We start from the raw sequence: 27,634 nt of genomic DNA, 5'->3' as shown, positions 1-27,634 counted from the left end.
TTTCACACGAAATGCTCTACTAAACCCACACAAAGGAAACCAGCCCTAGTGACAAGCAGCTGGCCACATGAGAGGAGAACAACCCTATGCCAGGACAAAAGCAACTTGAACAGTCTCTTATTTAGAGTGCATCTTTGCAAATACATGTTCCTCCTATTAACCACATCAGAAAGGTTAAGGACTATTTTTGGTATGAAGATACTTGAAGGTCAAAGGAGAAACAGTTCATTCAAACAAATTAACGCATTAGGTTCAAGACCTCAGGCTCCTCATTTAAAGAGGAAGTGTATTTTACATCTCATTAAGCAACAGAGAAAGGATGACAATAGAATTTTAAAAGTTTATTACTTTCATATATTGCCTTGATATACAAATAACAGTCAAACTTTGATCCCTTTAAAAAAGTATATAGGAGCCCAAAGTAAAGCTTGTGATTCTGAGAGCAGGGACTCAAGTACTTCTTAAAGGCTTGTTCAGATGCTAATTTCTAAAATGTAATTTGTTGCGTAATGCTGTCAAAAACTGATTGCAGAACAAAATTCTCATGAGGCAAAACTAGTTCTCTAGCTTTGTTCCTCTTAACCCAGAGATCAGGAGTACTATAGTTTAGATTTCTAATCGTTTGTAATAGCCATGTCTATAGAAGCAATTTTTCACCATTTTGGGGGGGTGGGGGTGGGGTGGCTATATCCCCAAGGTTCCTGAGTTGAACTTGAAATTTAAAGGGAGAGAATGAGAGAAATACAGAGACAATGTACCTGGTAAATGGCCTCGTCACAGGCATTCTGCAGGCCAAGGTTGATCATGGTGTTCTGTAATGTTCGGCCCATGTAAAATTCCAAAGAGAGGTAATAAACCCTCTGAAACAAAGAAGAGAGAGGTCTTGTTAACGGCTATGAGGCCAATCTTACTTGTCAACGTAAAAAGACAAGGTCACCAATAAGAAACAAACAGGCAGGGCTACTTTAACTCAGGTTCAAATGAGACTCCTATAGATGCATGAAGGGCTAAAGAAAAGCACTACTGATAACTAACTGGCGTTGGAAAAACCATTTCATATCCTGGTTTTGGTAATACTTAAAAAAATGTATATCTTTTACCCCCAGGGAGAGGAAAAAAAGCAAACTCATCCAACTCATTAGATTCAATGTTTTGTGGGTTTTTTCTTCCTGTTCATGAGCCTCATGAAAAAACATATGTTTGGGGTAAACGGAAGTCAGACTGACATAGCTCATCATTCATCTGTAAAATGTTTATAGGATGAGGGTCAGGTGGGGTTGGCTGTGAGCATCTCAAGTCATCCAAGAAACACAGAGATTAACTCCTTCAAGATACACCCAATGACTACAAAGTATTCCTCCTTAACTGTTACTGCAAGTAATATTATAATTAAATATTTTAGAATTAAAATTATCCTAGAAAGTCTATGAACTGGCAATAGTTCCTTCTGTATAACAAAAGACTGCCTCAGGTTTATTGGTGTTTGTTCTTGGTGAAATAGGACATTTCTCTATCAGCTTAGAAACTGTTTGCCTTTGACATAGTAGAAGCCAAGTAAATATCAATACTATCAGAGTTGAAAGTGAAAGGTGCAAAGCTCAGACTTACCTAAAACCCTTTAAAGTACAAGCACAGTTTAGTAGTCAAGAAAACAAAAAGGGTCAGTAACTTCATCATCCTCTTATAAAATATCTTACTCTCTGTATCAGTTCCTTTTTTCTTTTTCACCAAACACAAAACAAAACAATAAAAATCTGTAAATGCATCAATATCAATATAAAGTCACCTCAAATTTTAGGGACTTCCCCATTTCTCAATAGGAATAACCCCAAAGAAAAGGATTTGGTCAACCAGGAAGTACTAAAAAAAAAAAAAAAATGAATATAGTTCAATATAAGAAATGCCTATTATAAAAATAAAAAAAGAAGAAATGCCTATTATATTTAACTCATTAGTTACACATATATACTTAAAATATTATATGAAAATGTCAATTCAGAAATCTCACTTTTCCCTACTTTCATTTTATGAAACAATTGAATTCCAAGTCTTCCCATGGATAGTCAACATGTTATCAAACACTATTTTCCAGAGCACATCATCATTATTTTTATCCAAGTTGTTTGAATATCTATAATGCTGTCATTAGGGCCCTCATTAGTTTGTTAGATACCTTTCTGTGAGCTGGGAAAAGGTATCTTTCCTGGGGCAGACTCAGGCCAAAGAGGTGCAAGGCGTCACTCACCCCCAAGGCTGGCGCCCTTGTACCAATGCATCAGAAAAAAGAGCATCTCAAGCCACAAATATCCATTTACATAACATCAGGGCAGTTTTTTTCATTCTTCCCTGTGTGCATTTTCATGATCTCTATAATATAACCACTACCTATCGCTTTTTACTTTTTAGTGATCTATAAAAAGCTTGGTTATAAATACAGTATATATATCCAACACTTGCAATTGTGAGGTCATAGTCCCAGGAATAATGACAACATCTGTGTTAAATTTCTTTGTCTCCCTTTTAAGGATTCTAAATTAGCATGGACTTAAGAGTTTTTAAGACATTTCAAGGTCTTCCTAAAAAAATGTTGCTGCTTAAAATAAAGTAGTTGATAGCATCTTGTTACATGACAGATTTTCCAAGGACATAAATTTAAGGTGATTTCCTATTTTCCCATAAATAAATTTTTTGGGGGGGCTTGCACCTTATATTTGGGGGTATAAAAGACCTTAAAAAATTGATCTCCCTCATCCTCTTAGTTAGTGGTCCCTAAACATTTAAAACATACTTCTGGTAGTAAAATATTTGAGCATCTCCAATATAGCTTATAGATTACATGCATGCACTACTATTACTAATATCTTATGTATATTTTACAAAAATTAGAAATTTTCAAAAGGCTTGTATAGATAAAATAAAGAAGACATAACAATAAGCAATATTTAAAAAATACTTTTAATTTGTTCCTAGTATTAATTACTAGGTGTATAGAATAGGCGGCAACACAACTGAGACTTGCAGGGCAGGCAAGAGTCGAGCAGAGTTCCACGTGGTGGGGAGGGCATCCCGGGTGAAGGGTGCAGTGTGGGCAGAGGCCCGGAAGTGGGGAGAACAGGGCATGGACGGCAAATTGGTTTGGTGGGAGAGCAAGGTAATGGGAGGGAGGGTAATGGGAGATAAGACGGGAGGGACAGGCTCACCTGGGCTGAGAAGGGCCTTCAGTGCTTAAGGACTGTGGCAGGCAATACTGCCAGTGATACAGATCTGAGCAGAGGGCAAGATGGATCTCTTTAAGAGGTTTAATCAGGCTATAATGCATAGAATGAGCTGGGATTGCAAACTCAAATGCCTTCAGGAGCCAGGCAGAGAAAATACGTGTGTAAAGGCAGTCACAAAAAACAATGAGGAGTACTGGGCCAAGAACTGGAGTGTCCTGCCTGAAGGTACGGAAAATAAAACTGCTTAAAGATGTCTAACCGACCAAATAAAATAAGTCTGCTAGCCATATTCAGCTGCATGCTGCCAGTTTAACCATTTCTGGGAAGCAAGGTAAACACTTAGAAACCTACTTCATCGAAGACCAGAGGCCAGGGCCTCAGTTAGGCAGAGAAGTGAGAATGGAGCAGAGTGGGTATTTTCAAGGCAAACTGCAGAAATCAACAGAATTTGGCAACTTGTTGAATGGGGAATACAGGAGGAAATCAAAGGCGAAACTAAAGTTTTGTGTCTGGGTGACTGTCAGGATGACAATGCCATTAACATTAGAAACACAGAAGGGAGGGCAGGATTGGGAGGGATGATGATTTGAGTTTTTAACATGCTGAGTTTAACGGAATAAGGGGAGATCTAGGTATGTTTACCAAGCACTTACAAATGTAGGGATGGAGCCAGAAAAGGAATTGAGACTAGAGATCCAGATTTGGGATTCATCTGCAGTTACTAGAAAGCAGGGGAGGCGGGAGAGAAGATTGGACACACCTACTGGCTCCACTCTATGCTGAGGGCAGGGACCGTCTGTTATGTGAATGACTGTCACAGAGTAGACACTTTATGAACATGTGTGGAATGGATCTTGTTCACTTGTATCACTATCAGAATACCTGGCTTATACCTGCGTTAAGTAAGAAATGCTTGCCCAGTGCAGAAACTAACAAGAGAACAAGAAAACCATAAAGTACCAGATAAGTCACCGGAGGAGAAACGTACAAGGCGACTGTGTTCTATGGCACTAAATGCTTTGGAAGTGTGTGGGGAGGGGAGGGGGGCAGGTGGTAAAATATGGCTCATCATCTCACTCTCCAGCTTAAAAACTTAAATAATAATTTTTAATGTAAGGTGCAGTCCCCTCTAAGCAAATAAAAATTACGGTAGATATATGTATACATAAACTGTTTTCTAAGGATATAGTTTAGCAGTTGCTAGCTTTGGGTAGAGGCCTAAGCCTCAGGGGTGGGGAAGTTACTCTCCATTTGAAAGCTTTGTTACAGCTGCAATTCCTTACTCTGAGGACTGTTTTGCTTAGGGGTTCTTTAAGCACTTGGAATATGGGCTATTCTTTTTCATGCTTTACCTATTAAAACAATTCCTAATAAATGTTTATGTGTATTTCCCACTACCTCCAGGGTATTCCCATCATTCACCCTTTCCAATATGCCTCCAACCAGCGTTTCCAGTTTCCTCTCTCAAGACTCACAACCATCCTCACTGCTGCTGCCAGAGCTGCTCGCTCACCCGCACTCTACACAACACAATCCGTCTGGCTGCTAAGTCCTACTCAGTCCTCCCCACCCCGCCTTCCCAGATTGGCCAGGTGGAAATAGTGTTCCTCCGTGCGCCCAGCGGCGTCCGCTCCAGCCCCCGAGCACCGGGTAGCGGTGGTCTGTGAACAGCAGCCCTCAGCAGTTCCCGGGTGGCCTGGCCCTCGGCCTCCAGTCCGCAGGAATCAAGGAAGTCCAGAAGCTCCACACCCCACTCCTAGGAACTGCGTGTTGGGCGAGGGGCGGGGGGCGCTCAGAGCTCTGACCATGGGGTGGGACCTTTACCCCTCCCCCTTCACCACCCTCGGGCAGTACCTACGACAAGCCCGGGTCTCCCACGAAACCCCCATCTAGTCCTCCAAAAGTTCTGTGGGCTGTGAAGCACCTTCTTCCCACTCTTCCCCACCTACCCCCCCTTAACTCTTATTACCGTCTGACGACGACTTTGCATTTGTCTCCCTCCCTAAACATTCAGCTTCCCCAAGGCAGGGTTCTCATCCGTTTTGTTCTGGGTCGACTGCCTGGGGCCGAGAACTGTGCCTGGCATAGAGAGAGGAGCCGGCCGATATCTCAGAGTAAACGCCGAGAGGAGATGCTCCAAAAAAGTTTGTGAAGCAAGTGGACAGGCGAGGGAGGCCTGGGCGTCGGCTCCAGGCGGTCCCCAGGGGCAGGAAGCGCGGTGAGGCCCACGAGATGTGAACGGGGTGTTGGCGGAGGGCCGGATCTGTCCCTTGGGCTGCCCACCCGCCGCCCAGACGCTCTACCCCGGACTTCGCGGGGGGCAAGAACGGCGTGAGGAGAGGTCACTCCGGGGGCTCCGCCCACCCCGCCGCGGACACCGCCCCGGCGCCAGGCTGCTGGACTCGCGCGGCCCCGGAAGGGCACGACCCGGCGAGGGGCGGCGAGGAGCCCCCCCTCCCGCCTCCCCGCGCCCGGGCGCGTACCTTGGGGCACGTCTCGTAGTAGTGCTGCTGCGTGCGGATCCAGCGCCCCACCAGGTGGTCGCGCACCGTGTGCGCCAGCGCGAAGAAGTAGTCGCGGGGGGTGGCCACATTGCGGTCCTTGACCAGCGTGAAGTGCAGATGCCGGTTGAAGCCCTTCTTCAGCTCGGCCACGTTCTCCACGCCCACGATGCCGCGGATGCTGATCTGCCGCCGCTTCTCCTGGTCGGTCAGGGGCTTGGCCATGGCGGCGGCGAGCAGGACGTGCGGCTCCAAACGCCCGGCGGCAGGACAGGGGCGGAGTCTCCCTGCGCCTCTCGCCGCTTTTGAGTCGGAGGAAAGTCTGGGGTCCGCCCCTCGGTGCGGCGCCGCCCGGGGTTGCAGCCCGCCCTCTCGGGAGGCGGAGGGAAGGCCCGGCTCCTGCCTGGGGCTCTGGGCCGGGCAGGGCGTGTACGGCGGTGGGAGCGCGCCTGTCGCGACCTCTGCGCACCCGATAGGCCCGGTTGGGGTGGAGGTGGGGGGCTGGCGGCCAGGGACCTGGGCTGAATCCTCTTGGCAGTTGAAGGTGGGCCCTTTGGTGACTCACGTGGACACTCTGACGCCTCCTTCCGGATCTGGGGAATGGGGCTGGGGGGTGAGTAGAGGAGGGAATTTGTCCTGCCTCCCCACTCTAGAGTCTTGGGTAGAAGGAGGATGTCTGGTGTGAAAGCGTTGTAAGCAGATGGGGGGCGGGGGGGGGGGAAGGTCCCTGGAGAGGGGAGAACCACCTGCATGGCTTTCTTGACCTAAGAGAAGGCATTTTTGGCCTAAGCCATGTTGTGGTCTAAGCCTGGCCACAGTGCTTGTCCTTGAAGAGGTCTCAGTAATTAATGATCTTAAGGGAAGTAAGGGAATGCAGGAACAAAGGAAAAGCAGTCAAGAAATAATAGTTCAGTGATAAAACAGAGCCCTAGTTACTCCCCAAGGGATATACACAGCAATCTGATACCCATCTTTGAGGTCTGCAGGAACTAAGACCCCCCACCCAGGCGGAGGGTGGAATGATGATGTTGACCCTCATGACTTAAGTCAACTAAAGCTTGGCCTCTGTCTACCTTTGCCCCAATTCTTTGCTGAGTTCTCCTCTGCTCAAGCCGTTTCATGAATATGCATGTACCCTTAGCTTAAAACTTCCCAGTTTTGCTGTTCAGGGAGACTCTGCTTTGGGAAGGTTTCCGTGTGTTCTCCTTACTTGCTGCAAGTAATAAATTCTTCCTTCTCCCGATCTTTGGCTTGGTTGTGTCTTTTGGCTCGACACCCACCAAGAGGCAAACCCAGTTTTCAGGTAACAGCAGGTTGCTGGCAAACTTTTGTTTTACAGAGGTTTATTTGCTATGCTATTATTTCTCACCTGGAATGGGTTCTACCACAAGCTTCGGAAGGGATCCTGGAGGGTCAGCACTCTTTTACTTCGGTTGTCCCACGTCCCTGTCAGTCCTTGACATCCCCCGATCTTGGATCAGAAAAGAAACCCAGGGCACCCCCTTTGCTTTCATTTAGTTTTTGAGGAGTCAGGAATTCGGGCTTCTTGACTCCTAGACTCATGCTTGCCCTGTCAAAGCATCCTGCTCGTCTGTACAGACAAGTTAGTGAGAATCGGAAGTCCTGAGTTGGACCTTCAGGCTGATTAGGTGGCAGGGGCTTTTACCTTTGGCCTCTTGTTTAACCGAAGGCGGGGTGGAGGGAGGAGAAAAGAGAAAGGTGTGTCCTGTAAAATGAAGGGATAACTCACTGGGCTGGTTGCCTTGTTTACAGGAAACAAAGCAGTCTGTGTTACTCTGCAGTACAGGCTGATCTTTGCACCATTCACCTCCAGTGTTGGTGGTATTTATTTGTGTGTGTGTGCGTGTGCGTGTGTGTGTGTGTGTGTGTGTGTTTAAACATTGTCAAAGGCAAACACATGGTATTTTAGGATGTCAGAGGCTTTTTCTTTTTCAATAAGATGTGGTATTAATCTATTATTTTAGAAACAGTCCAGTGCCAGAATTGAATTTCCCCCAAAAAATCTTAGTGCAACTTATTAATGGACTTTACTGTTAATAATAAACCAAAGCTGATTATTTTGAGTTGATGTGGTGGTGGGGGGGATTATTTGACTCAGGCTAAATGCAACTCTCACCATAAAAATAAGACTTCAGATCTCATAGGTCTGGCAAAATAACCAGACCCCTTGTCCTCCCAATGTCAGGGCTTCAGACTCTAGGCCTTTGGGGCAGAGCCAGGACTGAGTTACAATATGCAGTGCCTGTAGTACTGATGACCTGCATGGGAAAGTATTTAGGAGACACAAGGATGAGGGTCTGGCCATCTGGATGAGGCCAGAAATACCCTGAATTAAAAGTGAGAGTAGAGCAGCATCAAAATGGTTGATCTTACAGATAGAACAAACTAGTGGTTACCAGTGGAGAGAAGGAGGGGGGGAGGGCATTAAGATATACAAACCGCTAGGTATAAAATAAATAAGCAACGAGGGACTTCCCTGGTGGCACAGTGGTTAATAATCCGCCTGCCAATGCAGGGACACGGGTTCGAGCCCTGGTCCGGGAAGATCCCACATGCCACGGAGCAACTAAGCCCGTGCACCACAGCTACTGAGCCTGCGCTCTAGAGCCCGCAAGCCACAACTACTGAGCCTGTGTGCCACAACTACTGAAGCACAAGTGCCTAGAGCCCGTGCTCCTTAACAAGAGAAGCCACTGCAATGAGAAGCCTGCGCATCACAATGAAGAGTAGCTCCCACTCACCTCAACTAGAGAAAGCCCGCGCACAGCAACAAAGACCCAATGCAGCCAAAAATAAATAAATAAATTTTTTTAAAAAAGCAACAAGGATATATTGTACAGCAGAGGGACTATAGCCATTCTTTTGTAATAACTTTAAATGGAGTGTAATCTATAAAAATGTTGAATCACTATGTTGTACACCTGAAACTAATATTGTAAATCAACCATACTTCAATAAAAAATAAATTATATAAAAAAGAAATTAAATAAATGCAAAAAAAAAAAAGTTGATCTTAAAATAACCAGGCCTCTATGGTAAAGTTTGAGGGGAGGCTGAAAGGGCAGGTCTCTTGACAAATTAGATGATAAAAAATACGTTTCTAAAAGCAGTTTTGAATACCTCTAGGATGGTCACACCATTAAGCCAGTTTTGGGTCATTCACAGGTTGGTGTGAAATAGTTCAACAGTTAGATGGAAAATAGGGTGGGGCAGTGAGATGAGGGGAAGCTAGGTCTGAGTAGATCTTACTCCCAGGGAGACCTGAGCAGCAAAAGGCAAAAGAATTGTCTGGGTACTTGGATGGGGAGTGAGGAATTAGGGGGTGCAAAAGAAGAGATGGAAGACACCAAAGGCAAACTTGCTGCTTCTTAGTTTTGTTTAAGAAAGTTCCAAATAGGTGGATCCTAGCCCCCCTATCTACTTAGATGGACTAAGTTCTTGTTGGAAACCCAGGATAATGATGAACTAATAAACACACTATTGGCTTGATTCTGTAGCCAGTTAGTAAACCTGCACCCCTGAGTTGCACATCCCTCAAAGTGGAAAAACTGTGAATGGTAGAATGTCCAAACTACAGCATGAAGGGAGGGATCACCCAAGCCCATGTGAAAGGAGTGACTTAGGTGACTTAGGAGTGTGTCATAGATCTAGTCTTGCATGACAATGAATCACATTGTCAGGTAGTCTTTTCACTTCTCTTCCAGTCTTTCTAGAAAGTATTTGGTGTTAGCAGGTCTTTAACACTTGTTAATCTATATTTTTAACAGAAAGCAGGTCCAGGCTCTACACCTTCTTCAGGTTTTAGCATCTAACAAGAATTTAATAATGTTGTCTTCCATTTATGGTAAGTGATACTTCTCCAGTTAACACTCTGACATAAACTTCGCTTTTTAAATTTTAAGTTAAAGTGAATTTACTTAAAGAAAAATTAGCATTTGGGTGACACGTGGGTTGGCCTAAAAGTGTAGAAATGTAACTGAAGTTTGGGAAACACAGAGCTTATGGTCTCCCAGGTCCCTTTGAAATCTAACATCTGCTCATTCTGTACTGGTCTAGGACACTGAGGCCCAGAGAGATTAAGTTACTTGACCAAGAAGATTACGATCTTTAAAAACCTTTCCTTCAGCCTCTCCCTGACAAGAAACACTCAAAACTGTGGTTCCCTGAAAAAGTGTCAGACTTACGTTGCTCACCTCTGTTTACACCAGCCTTGGCCACGATGACCCCTGTTATTCCTGTTTCTCAGCTGCGGCTTCCTCATGGCTGCTCTGATGAAATGGCCCTTGCGAATAGCTGAACAAACTGTGCAGACCTCACAAGACAAGTGTAAGTTGCCCACTGTCAGAAAAGAACTTGGGAAAGTGTGTCAGCCTGGGTCTTCAGAGAAGCAGATGCCAAGACAGGATTCAGCATGCAAGGATTTTGTTAGGGCAAATGCCTGTGGGAAAGAAAATGGGGAAGGAGCCAAGGCCACTGGCAGTTCTGGCACCAAAGCCAATGTCAGAGAAGTCACCATGCTCTCTTAGCCATTGCTGGGAGCAACCTGGGGAGGCGTGGCCTCTTCACAAGCCCAGCAAGGACGTCCGTGGCCCTTGGTCAGTTATGCTGCATGCAGTTGGAGGTCTATGAGGCCCATTCTGGTAACCACCAGAAAGATATCAGACCACAAACATAGGTTAACAGCCACTATATTCCAAACTAGGGCTTACCGTGTTGGCACACCACTTTCAGATTCATCAAATCTGCAGCTAGCATTTTCCAAGGGCTCTGGCTAGGCTCTTAATGTGCGTTCCCTCATTTAATCCTCTTACCAGCCCTGTAGGGCAAGTTCTATTTTTCTTCCCATTTTGTAGATGAAGAAACCGAGGCTTGGAGAAGTTAAGTAGTTTGCTCAAGATCATTTAACAGGTAAGAGGCTGAAGAGGTTTTCAAATATTTGCATATTGTTTTCCGGTTTGGGATCTGTTAAGTAAGCATGATCTCTCACTGCACCTTAGCTGACCTACTTACCCTGTCCCCTTAGTTTGTTTTATACTGTTCTCTGGCCTTTTGACGTACTTCTAATCAGTTCTGAAATCCAGGGAAATACCAGAGGTCCAAAGCGGCCTCACAAATGGGCATTGGCACCCCAGGGATGGGCAGCATGGAAGGTGGGCTGCGCTTTGTGCCCAATGAGTGAATTTAAGTACATTTCACTGAGTATATTTAATGTATGAATGTGTCAACCAAGGTTACTACCTAGGCTCTGCTGTTTTAAATATTTAGTAAGATGACTGAGAACCTGGATTTATTAAACTATTGAGTGCCCTTAGGATCTGCAGACGGCATGCTGACCGCATTGCCATCTCTATAACTGGCTGTGACTGTGACCATTCACTTGTTCCCTGAATATATTTGGCTTGTCTTGATCAAGTGAGTGTTCCTGGCATTTTCAGGTCCTGTCGTATCTGATTTGCTTTTTAATACAGTGGTTTGGTTTGTTAGGTGTGGTCCGGTGGGAGTTCCTGAAAAGCTGGCAATGTTTAACAACCTGACTTCCCCCTGTTATGTTTCACACCTGTTATGAAATATGCTGGCGAATCACTTAGGGCCTCAATTTCAACTTCTGCAAAGTGAGGGTAATGCTCTCTGTCCTTTTCACTTCCCAAGATGGTTAAACTCCAAAAAGTTCTGAGTGGAGAAGTGCTAGAAAATGTTAAAAGCAATATTAAGATGTCAACTTTTGGGTTGGGATAATTTTTTGAAATATTAGTCAGCATTTCCCTTATTCTCCTGGTGGTTTACTTTTCCCCATCTCCCTTGAGGAGCCACTCTAGCTTGTGCTCCTACTTGCTGAGGAAGGACGTAGCCTTCCTGGTTTGTAGCTGGCCTAGGTTAACATTTGGGAGACACACTGAATGAGAGCCAAGGGTCTGAGAAGACTCACAGGAGTGAGAAGATATCACAGTGGGTGTGAGGGGAGTAGAGATGTCACTGATCTGGGAGCAAGGAGCCTGGAGGGAGACTGCCTCCCTGGGGAGGCAGCAGAAACCCCAAGGAGCAGCCTGGGGCGTGGCCCTGCTTGTTTGGAAGATACAGGGGAAGTAACAGGAGCTCAGGGAGGAGGCCCTCAGTAGTCAGGGCTTAGACACGGTCACAGAGACTCCCCATCCCCAGGGAGGCGTGGGGCAGCCCTTGGGTGAAGACCAGATGCCGAAGGCTGACTCAGAAAATACCCAGGGGGAGACTTGTCAACGCCTGGGCTTCCCACACCCAACCCCCTGCCACTGGTGCTTGGAGTGAATGGGCCAATTAAGCAATTAAGTGAGATCACATTTTTCCCTTTCCTGGAGGAATGAGTGTTCCAATAGAAATTCAAATTATGTATAAAATAGAAAGCTGTATTTCGTACACACCTGAGTTTTCGTACTGTTTGTATCTGCTTTACCCTCTGGTATTATTACTAATGCAACAAGACTCATGTTTCGGAAAAAGTTTTCACCTTGTTATGGGAATGAATAACATTTATAGGAGATAAATTCTGGGAAAGTTTTGCAAAGAGATGTGAACAAATCCTGACAGAGGAAGGGAAGCGAGACGTGTGCTAAGCCTAGGGTTTCAGCAGATAATCAGGATGCAACCTGCTCCCCTGCCACCTTGGCTCAGGGCCTTTGTCGTGCTGACCATAGTTGGTCCACATTTTGACTTGTTCTTTGTACGTAATAGATTTACTGCAGGGATTACCTATAAAACATATAGCTGCCATACAAATATTACTGTTCTTTAGAATTTTGTTCTCTTAAGGAGTAAACTGAAGGAATCACAATCACCACGTTCTCAGATGCAAACACTTTAACTTCTCTGAGCTGTTAATCATCCATCTTTAAAGCTCTAACCAATAGGATACTTGGATTTGAGGGGTAACATTTATCAGCTTAAAACATATTACAGAGAAAAAAATAGCTTCCTTTTCATTTAATTTTTTCAAGGATGGAGCCTGGGAGTCTGGATGATGTATTAAAAGCTGATCTCATGCACAAATGTCGGGCTTTTCTTTTTGCATTTCTTGTTGTTTGGACTAGAGTTCATTCAGCATAGTTTCACATAGCATAGCCTATCTCTGTTTTTCAAATTCAGTGTTTAAATTTATTGATTTATTTAAAAAATATTTGTTAAGAAACTACAGTGTGTCCAGCCTTTTGCTGGGCACTTGGGATACATCAGTGAACCAAACTGACGACAGAGTAGCCAGACACGCTGTTTCCCCAGTCCCTGGTTTCCTGGGCACTCACTCCCTCTCTTTATCTGCCTCCCCTCTCCCCTTTATATTTAAGTATATTGTGGGAGTGGTCATTTTATAACAATGACTATAGAGGACTCCCCTTTGGTCATGTTCCTGGTGAAAGAAGGAACTGGAAGAATGGACCAACTTGGAAAGTCAACAAATCAATCATTGAATGAGCACCCATTGTATGCAAGGAACTGTGCTCACTGTTAATGGTACAAAAAATACAGGCCATGGTCTCTGCCTTACTAAGAACTTTTAAACTAGGTTAAGGCACCACACTCACATGAAAATACAAGGCAGAATATGCTGAAGGAAAAAACAGTTAGCCCAGAACTTAAGTGCTCAGTTCACAGGAAGGAAAGAGCATCTTGTATTCGTCTTGAAGCCAAATTACAACAGCTGTTTTTCTTTCTTCTTGGAAGTGCTATTTCTTCCTCCACCCCCTTGAATCATAGCATATTAGTCATGGGATCACAGTACATTTCCAGTTTCAGATGAAAACATGAAGTTTCACTCCACCCATAATTTTCATGACAAATCCTCATTTTATATTTTTGAGATTTAGGTGTGAGAACTGCAGAGCCAAGCTTATACCAGCAGGTGGAGGAATTTGCTAGTTGAACTCAACATCTCAGGCCATCGAGCGGTTCAGCAAAGGATGTGATTGCAATTTTAATTATTGCTTTATTTCTCTTTCTTTGTTCCAGATATTTATGCACCAAAACACTCTGAAAAAATTACTTTTTTCTGATGAAAAAGAATGTGTATATATATATATATATGTATGTGTGTGTGTGTAACTGAATCACTTTGCTGTACAGCAGAAATTAACACAACATTGTAAATCAACTATACTTGAATAAAATAAATGAAAAACAAACAAACAAAAATCACCTGTATTCTGAAGAAGATGAACCAAAATTGATTATTTTCATCCCTCTAGCCAGAGCATAAAATAGATGGCACTTTCTCCCTTTCAAAATCTTAGATGTAGATGTATTGACATCTAAAGAAATAATTTATTCTCACACAGAACATTGAAGAAATCTTTTTAAAAAAGAATGGGGGGCTTCCCTGGTGGCGCAGTGGTTGAGAATCTGCCTGCCAATGCAGGGGACACGGGTTCAAGCCCTGGTCTGGGAAGATCCCACATGCCGCGGAGTAACTAGGCCCGTGAGCCACAACTACTGAGCCTGCGCGTCTGGAGCCTGTGCTCGGCAACGAGAGGCCGCGATAGTGAGAGGCCCGCCCGCCGCGATGAAGAGTGGCCCCCGCTTGCCACAACTAGAGAAAGCCCTCGCACAGAAACGAAGACCCAACACAGCCATACATACATACATAAATAAAAAGAATGTAAGCAGACAAGAATAGCATTAAAAAAAAAAAAAAAAAGAATGGGATCTTAACATTCTTATGCTAGATTTAGAACACACTCAGAGTTGGGTGTACAGGTGGCTTGGGCTCCCTTATGAGTCAAGCATCTGAGTTTGCAGGTATTAAAGTAGCAGAGTAGAGGGATTGCTACACTGGTTTATCTGGGGTCTATCACAGGTTTTCAGGCCTGTCTGAGCACATCTGTGAACCGGTGGGACAGGCCTGAGTGAAATCAATACACCCAGGGGAGGTTGGAATCATGGGGAAAGAAGTCATGCCCTTCCCGTTGCTGGGGTGAGGGCATGTCCAGCTGTGGGAGGCTGGTGGAGGCTGAGGAGTTTCCTGGGCAAGAATTCACCCTAAGGGTAGAAGGCATCTGCTGATGAGCTTGAGCCAGCAAGAAACCTTAGTTGTCAGAGGGGAGCAGTAAGTCTGATTGGGGCACTGTAGCAGTTTCTTGATACCCTGGTCTAAGTATCTAGATGCATGATTTCCACGAGCACGTAGAAGGCTGTCAGTAAAAACAAAGAGTTTTCTCACTGAGCTTTATAAAAAATACTCAGATCCAAGAAACACTGTTTTAACATCCCACCTGAGCAGGTGAATCAATCTCTTGTGCTTCACTCCTGCACAGCTTAGAGGGTCTGGAGGAAGTACTGGGCTCAATGGGCAGAGGAATTGCCAGCAGGACTGAGAGCACATGGAGACACCTTCTGGAGACTCCCAGAAATACAAGACTTGGTACACAGGGGGTGGAGGTTTGGTATGGAAAATGGGAGCAAGACCCAGACATCTGTGTTGGAGTTAACGAGATTCCTCTGACTCAAAGACGCATAAAATCTGGAGAAATAGGCATTACATATATACCGTTGGTCAGGTTCTTAGAGTTATTGAACATTTACTAAAAGAACCGTAATAACTATGTCTGTTTTTGATGTATAAGCTCTTTGTAAAACCCTCCTTTTTGGTTAATATTTATTTTATTTTTTACAATTTTTTCTATTTATTTATTTATTTGTGGCCACGCCACGCAGCATGTGGGATCTTAGTTCCCTGACCAGGGATCAAACCCGTGCCCCCTGCATTGGAAGCGCAGAGCCTTAACCACTGGACCACCAGGGAAGTCCCCTTGAGTAATATTTTTATAGCAGTAAAATATACAGACAGGTGTATAAATCTTAAGTTTTTATCACAGTGAATTTTTACAAATGAATAACTTGTGCAAACTCCACCAAGGCTGAGCTACAGAATATTATGAGCAGCTCGGAAGCCTCTGTTGTTCCCCTTCCCTGTCTCCCTCTCTAAAGGTAATCACTACCCTGACTTCCAATATTGCAAATTACTTTTGCCTGTTTTAAACTTTGCATAAATGAAATTAATTATACAGTGCATCTCTATTTTGCCTGACTTCTTTTACTCAACATTATGTCTGTATGTTTTGTGTTCTTGCCAAACTTCATAGCTTTTCATTGTTGTATAGTGTTCCGTTATATGAATGTAGCACAACTTTATCCATTTTTTTAGTTACCCATATTTTATTTATCCACTGTTGATGGACATTTGGGTTGTATCCAGTTTTTGGTAATTATGAACAAAGCTGCCATAAAGATACTGGTACATGTTTTTACTGCACACATGCCCCCCATTTCTGTTGGGAATATAATTGCTAGATCTGATCTATAGTTTTAATGACATTTTTTTCTTCCCGTTGTGGAAAATGTAGTTTAGCTATAGATGTACAGTTCTCTTGCAGTAAAGGGATTGAAGTGATGAAGAAACTAAGTTCAACTACTAGGGGGGAAATAAAGAGTTGGCATTACTCAGAGTAGCCGGGTACTGACAAATTGGGTACTTAATGTTGAATCCTTGCTGGTTATCATAAGTTACAGTAAGTGGTAACAGTGTAAACTGCTGTATTGCTGATGCCAAACTGAAAAAACATTTAGGATCGTTTCCCACTGCTACCTAGAATGTGTTTAGGATTCCTCCTCCTACAGGCTAAGTTATAATATTAACCTTAGGAAGATATGCTTGGAAAGTAATTAAAAATTTTAAAAAATTGTTCCCATTCCATCAGTGGAGATCGCTAAAAGTTGATTGCATCACTATAGTTTGTAGCATTTGCCACTGGAAGCTGAGAAACATCAGTGGATCTTCAGATTTTTTATTTTTAGTTTATCAGTTGACAAATTTGCTTTAAGTGTTGACCATTGTATTTTCTGAGTTTATTTATGAAGACTGAATGGAAGAGAACAACACTAAGTTTGGGTCCCAAAGGACAAATGCTTTGTGATGTGGGCCTCACCCAGAATGCCTGTGGCCAAAAATATCCCTGAGGTCAAAGTTATCCAGTGGATCTGGGCCCATCCCTGCAGATTCTGCATCTCATCTACAGGACCAACACTCAGATTTGTTGGAAAATAACATTTATTTCTACTTGTTTTTTAATTATAGAAATAGTATGTGTTTATTCTAGAAAATTTGGAAGGCATATAAAAATACAACAAATAAAACTCTCATGTAATAGCATTTTCCTTTGTTAATATATTTCAGAGTATTTTCTTTCAGGTTTTAAATTATCCAATTTTTTTCTTTTTACATGACTCATTTATGTAACACAGGTTTTTGAGAGCTTCTTATGTACTAATGGCAAAACTGAATAAAACCAGAGATCCTGAGATCTCTTACAGGGTTTCCAAGACTTGAGCTTACTCATCAGAATCCGGAACAAGTCCAAGATCAGAGGCGATGGGGGTTGGGGAGAGGGGCCTCTGGGATACTGTGCAGAAAAGAGTTGACATAGCAGCCCTGAGACACCTGTTCTTAGCAAGCCCTGCTTGCAAGGTTGGCCCTTGTCTAGCATCTGGGAACTTGGATTTCAGGAGTTTTCCCACCATTCCCTAATGATAAGGACAGTTCACTGTGTCTAGACTGTGCAAACAATATGTTCATGCTGAACACCTGCTTCCTTCTGGGAGTCTGAAATTTTGACACGTGTTTGGCAGAGAGTCTCTACGTGGCCAGCCTCCAATAAAAAGCTCGACGATGAGGCCAGTGAGCTTCCCTGGCAGACACACTTTGCAAGTATTGCCACACGGTGCCGTGGGAGGAATTAGGTGCCCCCTGTGCGACTCCACTGGGAGAGGACTCTGGAAAGCTTCTGCCTGGTCTCCTCCAGGCTTTGTCCCATGCGTCTGTTCCCTTTGCTTGGTTTCGTTTTGTATCCTTTCATTTCAATAAACTGTACCCGTGAGTATAACTACCTCTCAGCCCTGTGAGTCCTTCTAGCAAATTACTGAACCTGAGGTTGGTCTTGGCGGACACCTGATACAGTGACCGCTCCCCACCCCCGGGAAATTAAATTACCAGGTGAGTCATTACCTATACTTTTATGGTGACCTTTAGGGCAGAGCTGGGAATATAACTCCTGGAGTGAGTCTCCTCAAACGCGATGCTCCAAGAGTGGAGATCTGGGCAAGAGAAATGGATTAATGTCCCAGGTACCTTGCAGCCACAGGAGGGTTGGGAATGCTTTTCCTGAGGAAGAGCCACCTCTTGCATCCACGGCTTCCTCTGCCCTGAACAATTCTACTGCAGGGGAAACCGTCTCACTGGTATGAAAGCAAAAACATCAGGCCACTACCAGTATAGTTCAACATACCCTCAACATAAATACAGCGAAACATTTAAGGAAAGCCAACAGATTGACAGGCATGGATTCAACAGACAGAACTGACACACAATCAAAAAAGAGTTAATATAGGAAACAGAAGGAAACTTAAAAATAAGTACAAATATGTAATAAAATTAAGAAATTTTTATTTCTAGAGTCCTCCTTACTGAGTGCACTTAGAGTACGTGTTGGAAGGAACACTATACGTGTTACTTGGATGCTGGCTTATTCAGTCATTCCTGGGCATTTTAGTTTACCCTCTAATCCCCAGATCACTCACTCTCAAGCACTGAGGCACTTCTCACTTAAAACTGGCACCGGGTTATATAAGTTAGGCTTCTCTAAAGACTCAGCAGGGAGGGTGATAATAGAAGAGAATTATCTCACAACACAGGAGATATCTTGAAATCAGATTTTAGACAGCATCGAGGCCAGAGACCATTAGACAAATGGTGAAAGAGGGAATTCCTTACTGACTGTTTCTTTCCTTGGGTCCTATTCTGCTTCCATGTTCCTAGAGACCACCCTTTTCGATTAGAGTGGCTTTTTCCATCTCCTCTTTCTTTTGGGACCACCAAGTGTAATCTTTGGGCCGCCAGGAGAAAAAAAGAAGTCCCTTAAAATGAAACAAACAAACCCGTCTCCCCAAACCTTACCTGCACAAAGATAAAACACTCACATTACTGCACAGAGTTATTTAGCTCTGCATTCTCTCAGTCATCCCTACTGGGATGGGCTGGGGCTTTCCTGTTGTATAATCAGAGGTCCCTTTAAAGCATTTTAACCAAAAAGGGGGAAAAAAGAAGAGAAAAAGCAGTTTTCACCCCAAGCAGTTGTTTACAGTGTCCTCAATGCCAGCAATGGCTGCAGTTTAAAAACTTCTTTTCTCTCTAGTCATCCTGCTCCTAACTCCTTGTCTTTAGTTCTGTCTCACTAAGGAAGATAATTTTTGTCCTCAAGAATATTAGCAAAACACCCTGAGCATGGCTTGCCTCTGAAGATCTTCTGCCCCTGCCCTCAGGTGCCAGCATCACCTCCACGGCAGGGCATCCTGTGTGCATACAGCTGTCATGTGTGCGCTGAGAGGTATAGTCGTGAATGGATACAAAGAGAGGTAGTTCCACTCTTGGCTGCAGCAGGGCATAGGCCCCTGGGTGTTATTTTGTGCAGGACCTGCATTCCTGAGCTGGGTGCTGTTAGTGGGGTGACTCAAGCCTCTTCTTCTCTCCTTCCCAGGTGACCATGCTGCTCTGTCCCAAAGGGTAAAGCCTGTTTATTTCAATAAGTTCCTTTTGCATTTTGGCCACAATTGTCAGCCCCCTTTATGCTGACATTGGTGTAAATTCTTTTTAGGCACTGTCAGATGGTTGATAGGATTTTTAATGCTGTTGAAACTTTTATATGTTCAGAAGGTTAGATGGATATCTTAGTAGGAAGTTGCAAGAAACTATATTGGAGTTTATTACCCTGATACAGCAATAACCTGGCAATTGAAGACTGGGAGGTTTGATAAATGAGGGAAATGGAAAAGAGATTGAGCTGAGTATGGCTCCTGAGGCATGGGGTAAGTTGTCACTGTTGGAAGTTTTCAGTACTTTGAATACTGTATTCCTGGTGAGAAGTGATGGACACAGAAAGGAAAGAGAATGTGTCAAAGAGACACCTTGTTTACTTCGGAATTTTGCCTGGAGTTGGCTTTGTCCTCTATCCTCCAGGACACTAAATGGGAAATAAAGCCTAGAGAAGAGAGCCTCTTTAGAATAGCTTAGTGATCCTCCGAGGAGGCCAAGGCCAAGGGCCAGGTTTCAGGGAGACCAGGTTTCCATCAGAATTCCTCCAGGTCCTGGGCATAAACCTTTTATTTTATTACTTTATTTTATTTTGTTTTATTTTATTGGGATGAGAACACAACATGAGATTTATGCTCTTGGCAAATTATTATTTTTATTTATTTTTTAAAAATTTTATTTATTTATTTATGGCTGCGTGGGGTCTTTGTTGCTGTGCGTGGGCTTCTTCTAGTTGCGGCGAGCAGGGGCTACTCTTCGTTCCAGTGCGTGGGCTTCTCATTGAGGTGGCTTCTCTTGTTGCTCTAGGAGTGGGCTTCAGTAGTTGTGGCATGTGGGCTTAGTTGCTCAGCGGCATGTAGGATCTTCCCGGACCAGGGCTCGAACCTGTGTCCCCTGCATTGGCAGGCAGATTCTTAACCACTGCGCCACCAGGGAAGTCTCTCTTGGCAAATTTTTAAGTGCACAATACAGTATTGTTAACTATAAGTACAGTATTGCACAACAGATCTCTAGAACTTATTCATCTTGCTTAACTGAAACTTTATGTCTGTTGATTAGCAATTCCTCATTCCCACCTCCCCCAGCCTCTGGCTACCACCATTCCATTCTTTGATTTCTTTGAAGATCCACGCAACACACATAACTTTATAACTGGAGGCTTAATTTGTTACTTCAAATCCCAAATGGAACAACTTGCATACAAAGGAGGGAGTTGCCCGTGGGTGAGGTAATGTGAAGATTAATGCTTCTTTGCTATTTGGAAAGTAAAGCAGAATGGTGAGGAGTGAAGGCCCCAGAACCAACACGTAGGGGTTCAACTCCCAGCTCTGTCACCCACCAACTGCGTGACCTTGGGCACATTACACAAACTTTATTTGTTCTAGTTTTCTCATTTTTAAAATGTGCGATAGTAATAATGCTAACCTCATGGGGTTGTTGTATAGATTAAATAAGTAAATAAATATGAAGTGCTTAGAATAGCGCCTGGGACATTGTGAGCACTAAAGTAATAGTAACGATGATTATTATTACTTGTCCTAAGAAACATTGGCGTGAACTATATTCCCCAAAAATGTAAATCTTTTAAATTTATTCAAGGCCAAAACCTTGCGTCAACTTTCTTCCCCCTCCACATCCACACTAATGTAAACATACTAGCAATGTATTTTTAATTGTATGCAGAGCATTCTCATGGCAAGGATCGACAAGAGCTTAATCAAGAGGAATCCCAAAGAGGCGCTGTATTAGGCACGCAACATATTTTCCAACTCAATCCTTACAATCACCCTATGGTGTAGGCATTATTATCTCGAGTTTATCACAAGCTGACGGAGGTTAATTAACGTGTCTAAGCTGATATCTAATAAGTGGTTGATCTGGGCTGGGAAACTGGTTTTTGTGACTTTACAGCTCATGTTGAGACAGATTTTCAGATCAGCAGGACCCAAAGAATAGTTTTAAAAAATCGACTGTGTGTGTCTCTTTATGCCATGAGAAAAAATTCCCAGCTCAGTTTTGAGTAGCTTGGAGGCAGAGATTTCTGTGTTCATTGCTTGGAAATTTCTATTAGGTAAAATTGGCTGTGGTCCCAGTTTCGACTGAATTATAGAAGATCTGTTGTTTTCTGAGCTCAATAAGTTGTGAGCGTTTAGTATCCTGAGATATAAAGTCAATACTGAAGAGAACACCCCCCTTCGCTGTTCATTCTCTGCAGAGATTGAAATTGAGCCTCCTCTCTTCCTACCGTTTCTAAAACATTTGCTTTTGTAAACACACACACACACACACCCCAAAACCACCCCCCGCATCCCAGAAACTGAAGGCACAGACGTAAGCAGCATTCATTCATTCAAAACATGACATACATAGAACCCGTCCCTTTGCTTTGTTCATTTGGCTGCCAGCACGCGTCCCCTACCTTTCTGGAAACAGCACATAGATCGGATGCAGTCGCTGGGGTTCTAGGTCCTGACGTCAGCTAAGAGGCAGACACTGGACCAAAGCCAAACCAGACACTGTCTTTCTGGAATCAAATCTTGAGCAGAGACTAAAAGATGAGGCACTGCGGGAGTATGCGGTCTCGTGGGGCTTGGAGAAGGCCGTTGCGCGTCAGTTCCTGCTCCCTTGATACCTAGAGCTGCCCTGGATCCCATCTTTCTGAGCTGCTCCCTGCCATCCTAGTACCTTCTTTCTGTGTCTTTAGGTCAGCCAGAGCCAAGTTTGTTTTTTTGTAACCAGACTCCCAGCTGGTGCACCTGGCCTGCAGGAGCCTCAGTGGTCTGGCCCAACCTGGCCTCAAGCACACACACACCTGGCGCTGCTCTCCTCTCCCTCTCCCCTCCCTTCTCTCACTGCTTGTCAGCCGAACTGACTCCAGTTCCTTGGACACACAAAGCTTACTTTTGCCCCAAGGCCTTTACCCCTGCTGTTCCCAGTGCCCCCCCAACCTGCCCCCCCTCCTCTTCAGCCCAAATGTCATCTCCTCAGGGAGGCCATTGCTGACCACCCCCAAACCTTCTATCTCATCAGCCTGTTCAGTTTCTGATATAGTATTTATTACTACCTAAAATTACCTTGAGCTTTATTTACTTATTTGCATTTCCCTGTTAGACTATCAGCTCTAAGAAGGTAGAGACCTTGACTATTTTATTCACTAGTATCTCTAGTTGTTATAACAATGTTTATAGCATTTAATAGGTGCTCATTAACTACTTATTGAAGGTATTGTATGGGGTACACCCTATGTACAGCAATCACAGTGCCCTATAACCAAGTGGTTAAGAGCATGAGCCCTGGAGTTAGGCCATCTAGGTTCAAATCCTGACACGCGCTTGCTGTGTGACTTTGGGCAAGTTACTTAACCCCTCTGTGCTTCAATTTTCTCATTTCTAAAATGGTTATAATAAAAATATGTAGGTAAGATGAAGATTAAGTAAGATGATTCACTTAAAGCCTTTGGGCATTGCATGGAAAACAGTGAGATCCAATATATAGCTACTATATTATTAGAGTATTTCTCAGTTGTAAGAAAATTTGTTATAGATTGTAAGATGCACCACTGACAATATTATTGATAATTCTTTTGGACAAAACCAAATGCAACATAAAATGTATACAACCTTAAAAATAATCTAATTTACCATAGTGTATATTTATACCCACAAATACATGCTACTTTCCTCTTCAGAATGACAATCACAGTTGGGGTCTAAAATGCCTATCTCTCAATTATGGCCATTGGCAGCTACATGTAATGGTCAGGTTACCCCTGCTGATGATCTGGACCTTGTTAGCATCTTTGTGATGCTGCAGAATAATTTAAACACATACCAAAGAATACGGTGCGTTCTGTGGGGTTTTGTTTGTTTGCTTGTTTGCATTTCCCTCTTGGCTATTTTGTTTGTATTATCGCTAACTGAATTACACATAACTAAAGTAAAGAGCTTTTTTGGAAAGTAGCTGGAAGCTTTTGACAGATTTGGACATCTGAATGATAGTTTTTAACACATCTGTTGGTCCCAACAATTGAAAAGCTGTGATCCGGTCTCAGAATTTTGGCTATATTTATTGCCTTCAATTGCATTATCCAGTATGTGATTAATTTTGTGTACACACAATATATTTTTTCTTTTCTATGTTACATTGTAGTGAGTTTTTTTGTTTTTTGTCCGTGCCACGTGACTTGAGGGATCTTAGTTTCCCGACAGGGGATCAAATCCGGACCCCCTGCAGCGGAAGTGTGGAGCCCTAACCACTGGACCGTCAGGGAATGCCTCGTAGTGGGATCTTTTAGAAGATCTTTTAACTGGAAATTATGATGTGAATTTAAGTTTACCAGCTATCAGTGCAAATAACTCCACAGAAGTAACAGACTGATGAACTGATGCTCTCCCCATCCCCACATCTTATTAATTTCCAAATGTACAGGCAATAAAAACTGTCTCTGAGTGCATGCCACCCCCTCATCCCTTACCCCTTCATTCTCAACCCTGGCTGCATGTTAGAATCACCTGGGGAACTTAAAAAAGCCCGCATTCCCAGGCTGCATCTCAAGCTAATTAAATTAGTAGCCTGGTATCAGTATTTTTAAAGTCCTTCAGATGATGTCAATGCGTGGTGAAGGTTGAGAATCACCACTTTACCAGTGGTGAGTTTCTTTTGCTACGTGTGCGATGTATCTTCATTGCAGAGATGTTAAAGTGTGGAAAACAAAAATAAGACAACAAACAACCCTTGTATTCGAGAAATAAGAAAATAGGGTATTATTATTATGATGTTATTATTAGCCTATCCCCGATGATTCAGACCATGAAAAATATCATATTGAGTCAGACCCACTTGGTGGAAGAACCGATGTTTCTTTGTTGTCCTTTATAGTATCTTTGAAAGTTTCTACTAGGAATGTGCCCCAGTGATTGAGTTTCCTATGGTTATTGCCAAAGGCTCGACGAGAGGCTTAAGGATGAAGCCTAACACTTGAGACCTCTAGGAAAAAAAATGCACGTGTGAAATGCATCTGAATCTCCTTGTTGCTGAATGTGCCCCTGTATCCTGTTCTCTCTTGTTCCCTTTGGGTCCCTGATGTGGCATCCTGATTGCCCTTGAACTAGCTCTCAGTGCTTCACCTGATCTGCTGGGATTCTCTCTCCCCAAGCCATGGAGAGCAGATGCTCAGATTCTCTCAACATCAAGGAAAAGTGTCCCCTCAACTTGGATGATGGACAACTAACACACACAGTATACATAACTACAATACGTTTTAATTCTTGGTCTTAGTTGAAATCTTGAAGACAGGGAATTTAATAGTGGCATGGAGTTTTGACTGATCGTCAGGAGTTTCTAAGATTGACTGATTTCTTTCTGATAGAGATTTGTGATTTGTTTTTTCTGCAGGCGTAGCAGGTCTGAGAGCATCACTATACCTAGATAAAGTTTGCATATTCTGCAAAAAGCCCATTTATTGCTAAGCGTGAAACCAACCTCTTGAGAAGCTGCAATTAACCTTCACCTGCTCTTCATTTTAAGCCTGCCAACCGATAAGACTGGAGACTTATTTCTTCACACCTGACAGCCACGCTGCTCACCAGGCAATTAGGAAAATATATTGAGTGGAGTGGTCTTCTCACAGATCACATGTGGAAATCAGCCTTTATAGAAGGAACAATTAGGATCCTCATTTACTTCATATGACTTGCTCATTAGAAACTCATTAACTGTTAGGTTGAAAATACAGTCCAGAAACAGTGTTGAGTAGTTCATATTTAATAACTCAATCTTTCCTTAAAAGTAGTTTGCTAAATGGCAGCATAACAATAAATCAATACATTCAATAAATCTATAGTACTAGAAAGTGGGTTTAGACAGGATAAAGATGGGCCCAGTCAATTAAAGAAGAAAACAGATGGCTATGGTATATAGGCAGGAATAACAAAGGAGGGTTTAAAATGTAAAATATAAGTTGGAGAGGAGTTTTAGAAAATTGATAAACCTATTGCATAAAGTAATCTACAGTGACTTAAGCCTCCTTGAGAAAGATCAGATGAATATTTGCATTGTCTTCTGGTTTATTAAAGTTTTAAATATTTCATGTTTAACATCTTAATATCTGAGATGTGACATGATTAAAAATATAGTTTCCAAATAGTTAACTAAATTTCAGATAATACTTTTCAACATTTTGGAATAATTTGCATTTCCTCCTTTGTGATTCTGTGTTCAACATTCATTGAAATATCTATTTCTGAGTTATCTTATAGCTGATTTTAGTAATACAATACCATTTTGATTACTGTGGCTTTGAAATAGATTTTAATGTGTAATATAAGTCAACTTACTGCTTTTTCTCAGAATTTCCTTGCCTACATTCTTCTGTTAATTGTTGTGGAAGAATTTGACAAAGAGTTTTTGTCAAGTTCTAAAGACAGGCATTGTCACCCAAGAAGATGACTGATGACTGATGACTGATGACTGATGAAGTGTCAGTAAGAATCATTACTGACACTCAGTTGGTATCTTAGAGAAGGGATGGAACTGACATCACCAACAGATGGCGCAGAAAAGAGTAATACCTAACAGTTCATAACACTCATTATGGGCTAGGTATGGTTCGGAGTGTTTTACATTTATTATTTGGTTTCACCCTCAAAACAATTCTGTTTTCACCTCCACTTTAGAGATGTGGAAACTGTGGGTGAGTTTTCATTGCTTGCTCCAGGGCGTGCAGCTGGCACACCTTGGAGCCAGGACCAGAATTCAGACCGTCACCGACAGATGCTGTGCTCTCAGCTGCTGTACCTGACTACTCTCAGGTTGTCTGACAGTGCAGAGGGTAGAGGTTACTTAATAATTATACTTATATTTAACATGTCTTTCATCTCTATTGCACAAAGCACTTTTACGTGCTTTACTTTGCTTTGTGCCCCTTTCTTTGTGCAGAACACATAGACACACACAGCTGGACATATTGTTCTTATCAGAGAGTTTTAGCCAGGGTGGAGATTGACTCACTGGTTTATACCGTCATGAAGTTTCTCTCATCAAGGTGGTTTCTTTAGCTTTATGGTTTCCTTCATCATACACATTAAAAATCGTGGCCATACAGCAAAAGATGTTTTGTAAGTTAACAGGTAATTGAACATTCAGCCATGCTTATTCGTGGAATTATAATTTATTATCTTCATTGCTTAGAGAATTTTAGGAAAAAATATTGGGGGAAAAAGGGCAAGAACACAAACCAAAATATTAGCCCTTTTTAGATTTCACGGTGAATGTTTATTTCTACCTGGTGGGAGAAGGAAAAAAGATGTGAGCAAGATTCATACCCACCGTGGGTATGTAAGAGCTATTTTGAATTGCTTCCTTAATGGTAGCCAGGTTTTCTACTCTCTCCACCACTATGACCCTCAGGAAAGGGGCTGGTTAAAGTCCATGAGAGGAAGGCCAAGGACAAAAGGTAGAGGCAGTCTTCAACACACAGGAAGAGGCAGCAAACCAAAGCCCCTCCACTGACTAAGGGAATATGGGAAGAGGAAGAAAAGGTAGAGCCAGGAGGTCAGTGTCTCGGTCCTCGATACCGCTCCCTCTCTGCCTTAGGCTTTATCTCAGAGGACAGGTTTGGGGAAATAGGAACAGACAATATTAAGTAGTTTGATAGAGGCTGTAAGGAGAGTCCTGGTCATGTCCAACACAGCTCCTCACCCCTTTAGAGTGGACAACTCAGTGATTTTTAATATATTTACAAGGTTATGCAACCACTGCTACTATCTAATTCTGTTTTATCTAATTCTGTACCTGCAGCTTTTCCTAGCACAGCTGTGGCAGAGTGGAGCTGATAATAAGTCCAAAGGACCAGGCTGATGTTTCTGTGTATTTAATTAGGTGCTTCCACTGTTCATTCCTATTCGATACCCTCAATTCTGTATGTATCCCCAAAACTGGTTCTTCAGAGAAAGACACTATTTAGGTAGCCTCAGTTATGTGTGATGTATTATGTCAGACCCAAGGTTCCCTAAACACCAGTCTCGGTGGAAGTAGCTGGCTCATATATTTGAAGAATATACGCAGATGTCTTTAGCATGTTCATATAACTTATAAGGTAGTGTGATCTAAGAACTTCTTTAATTACTATAGTTTCTTTGCTCCATAATCAGAAATTCTGATTCAATGGCAAGCCCTCCTTTCTTATCAGTGAGTTGAATAGATGGGCAAAAGATGAACGCACACATTAGAGGCAGAAAAAGAGGATCTCATTTCCAGAAAATAGGGTGATTTCTTGCAAATCACTTAGTCAC

General features: G+C 42.9%; 2 protein-coding genes and 1 long non-coding RNA gene across 3 annotated transcripts in view; 2 read left to right on the top strand and 1 right to left on the bottom strand.

The window, feature by feature from the left end:
* The window catches only part of ABHD12B (abhydrolase domain containing 12B), a 65,796-nt gene extending 60,106 nt beyond the window's left edge, over positions 1–5,690 (top strand). Inside the window, exon 5 of the mRNA XM_082384883.1 lies at positions 4,623–5,690. The gene's annotated coding sequence lies outside the window, so the exon portion shown is untranslated. The remainder of the gene's footprint in view (positions 1–4,622) is intronic.
* Positions 1–6,085, bottom strand: part of PYGL (glycogen phosphorylase L) — a 57,330-nt gene extending 51,245 nt beyond the window's left edge. The window contains exons 1-2 of the mRNA XM_082384805.1: positions 5,702–6,085; positions 759–860 (exon numbers count right to left, since the gene is read on the bottom strand). Of these exons, the coding sequence (XP_082240931.1) occupies positions 759–860; positions 5,702–5,944 (345 nt within the window). The 5' untranslated portion in view covers positions 5,945–6,085. The remainder of the gene's footprint in view (positions 1–758; positions 861–5,701) is intronic.
* A 186-nt stretch (positions 6,086–6,271) lies between these two features.
* LOC309625415 lies at positions 6,272–14,350 on the top strand. Its single transcript, XR_014242511.1, has 3 exons — positions 6,272–9,584; positions 9,987–10,066; positions 13,715–14,350. It is a non-coding gene; the product is annotated as an uncharacterized lncRNA (long non-coding RNA).
* Positions 14,351–27,634: the final 13,284 nt, after the last annotated feature.

Source organism: Balaenoptera borealis (genome assembly GCF_965194805.1).
Source record: "Balaenoptera borealis genome assembly, chromosome: 3".
Classification (NCBI taxonomy): domain Eukaryota; kingdom Metazoa; phylum Chordata; class Mammalia; order Artiodactyla; family Balaenopteridae; genus Balaenoptera; species Balaenoptera borealis.
Note: the sequence above shows the minus strand (reverse complement) of the source record. Positions and strands in the feature narration are given on the sequence as shown.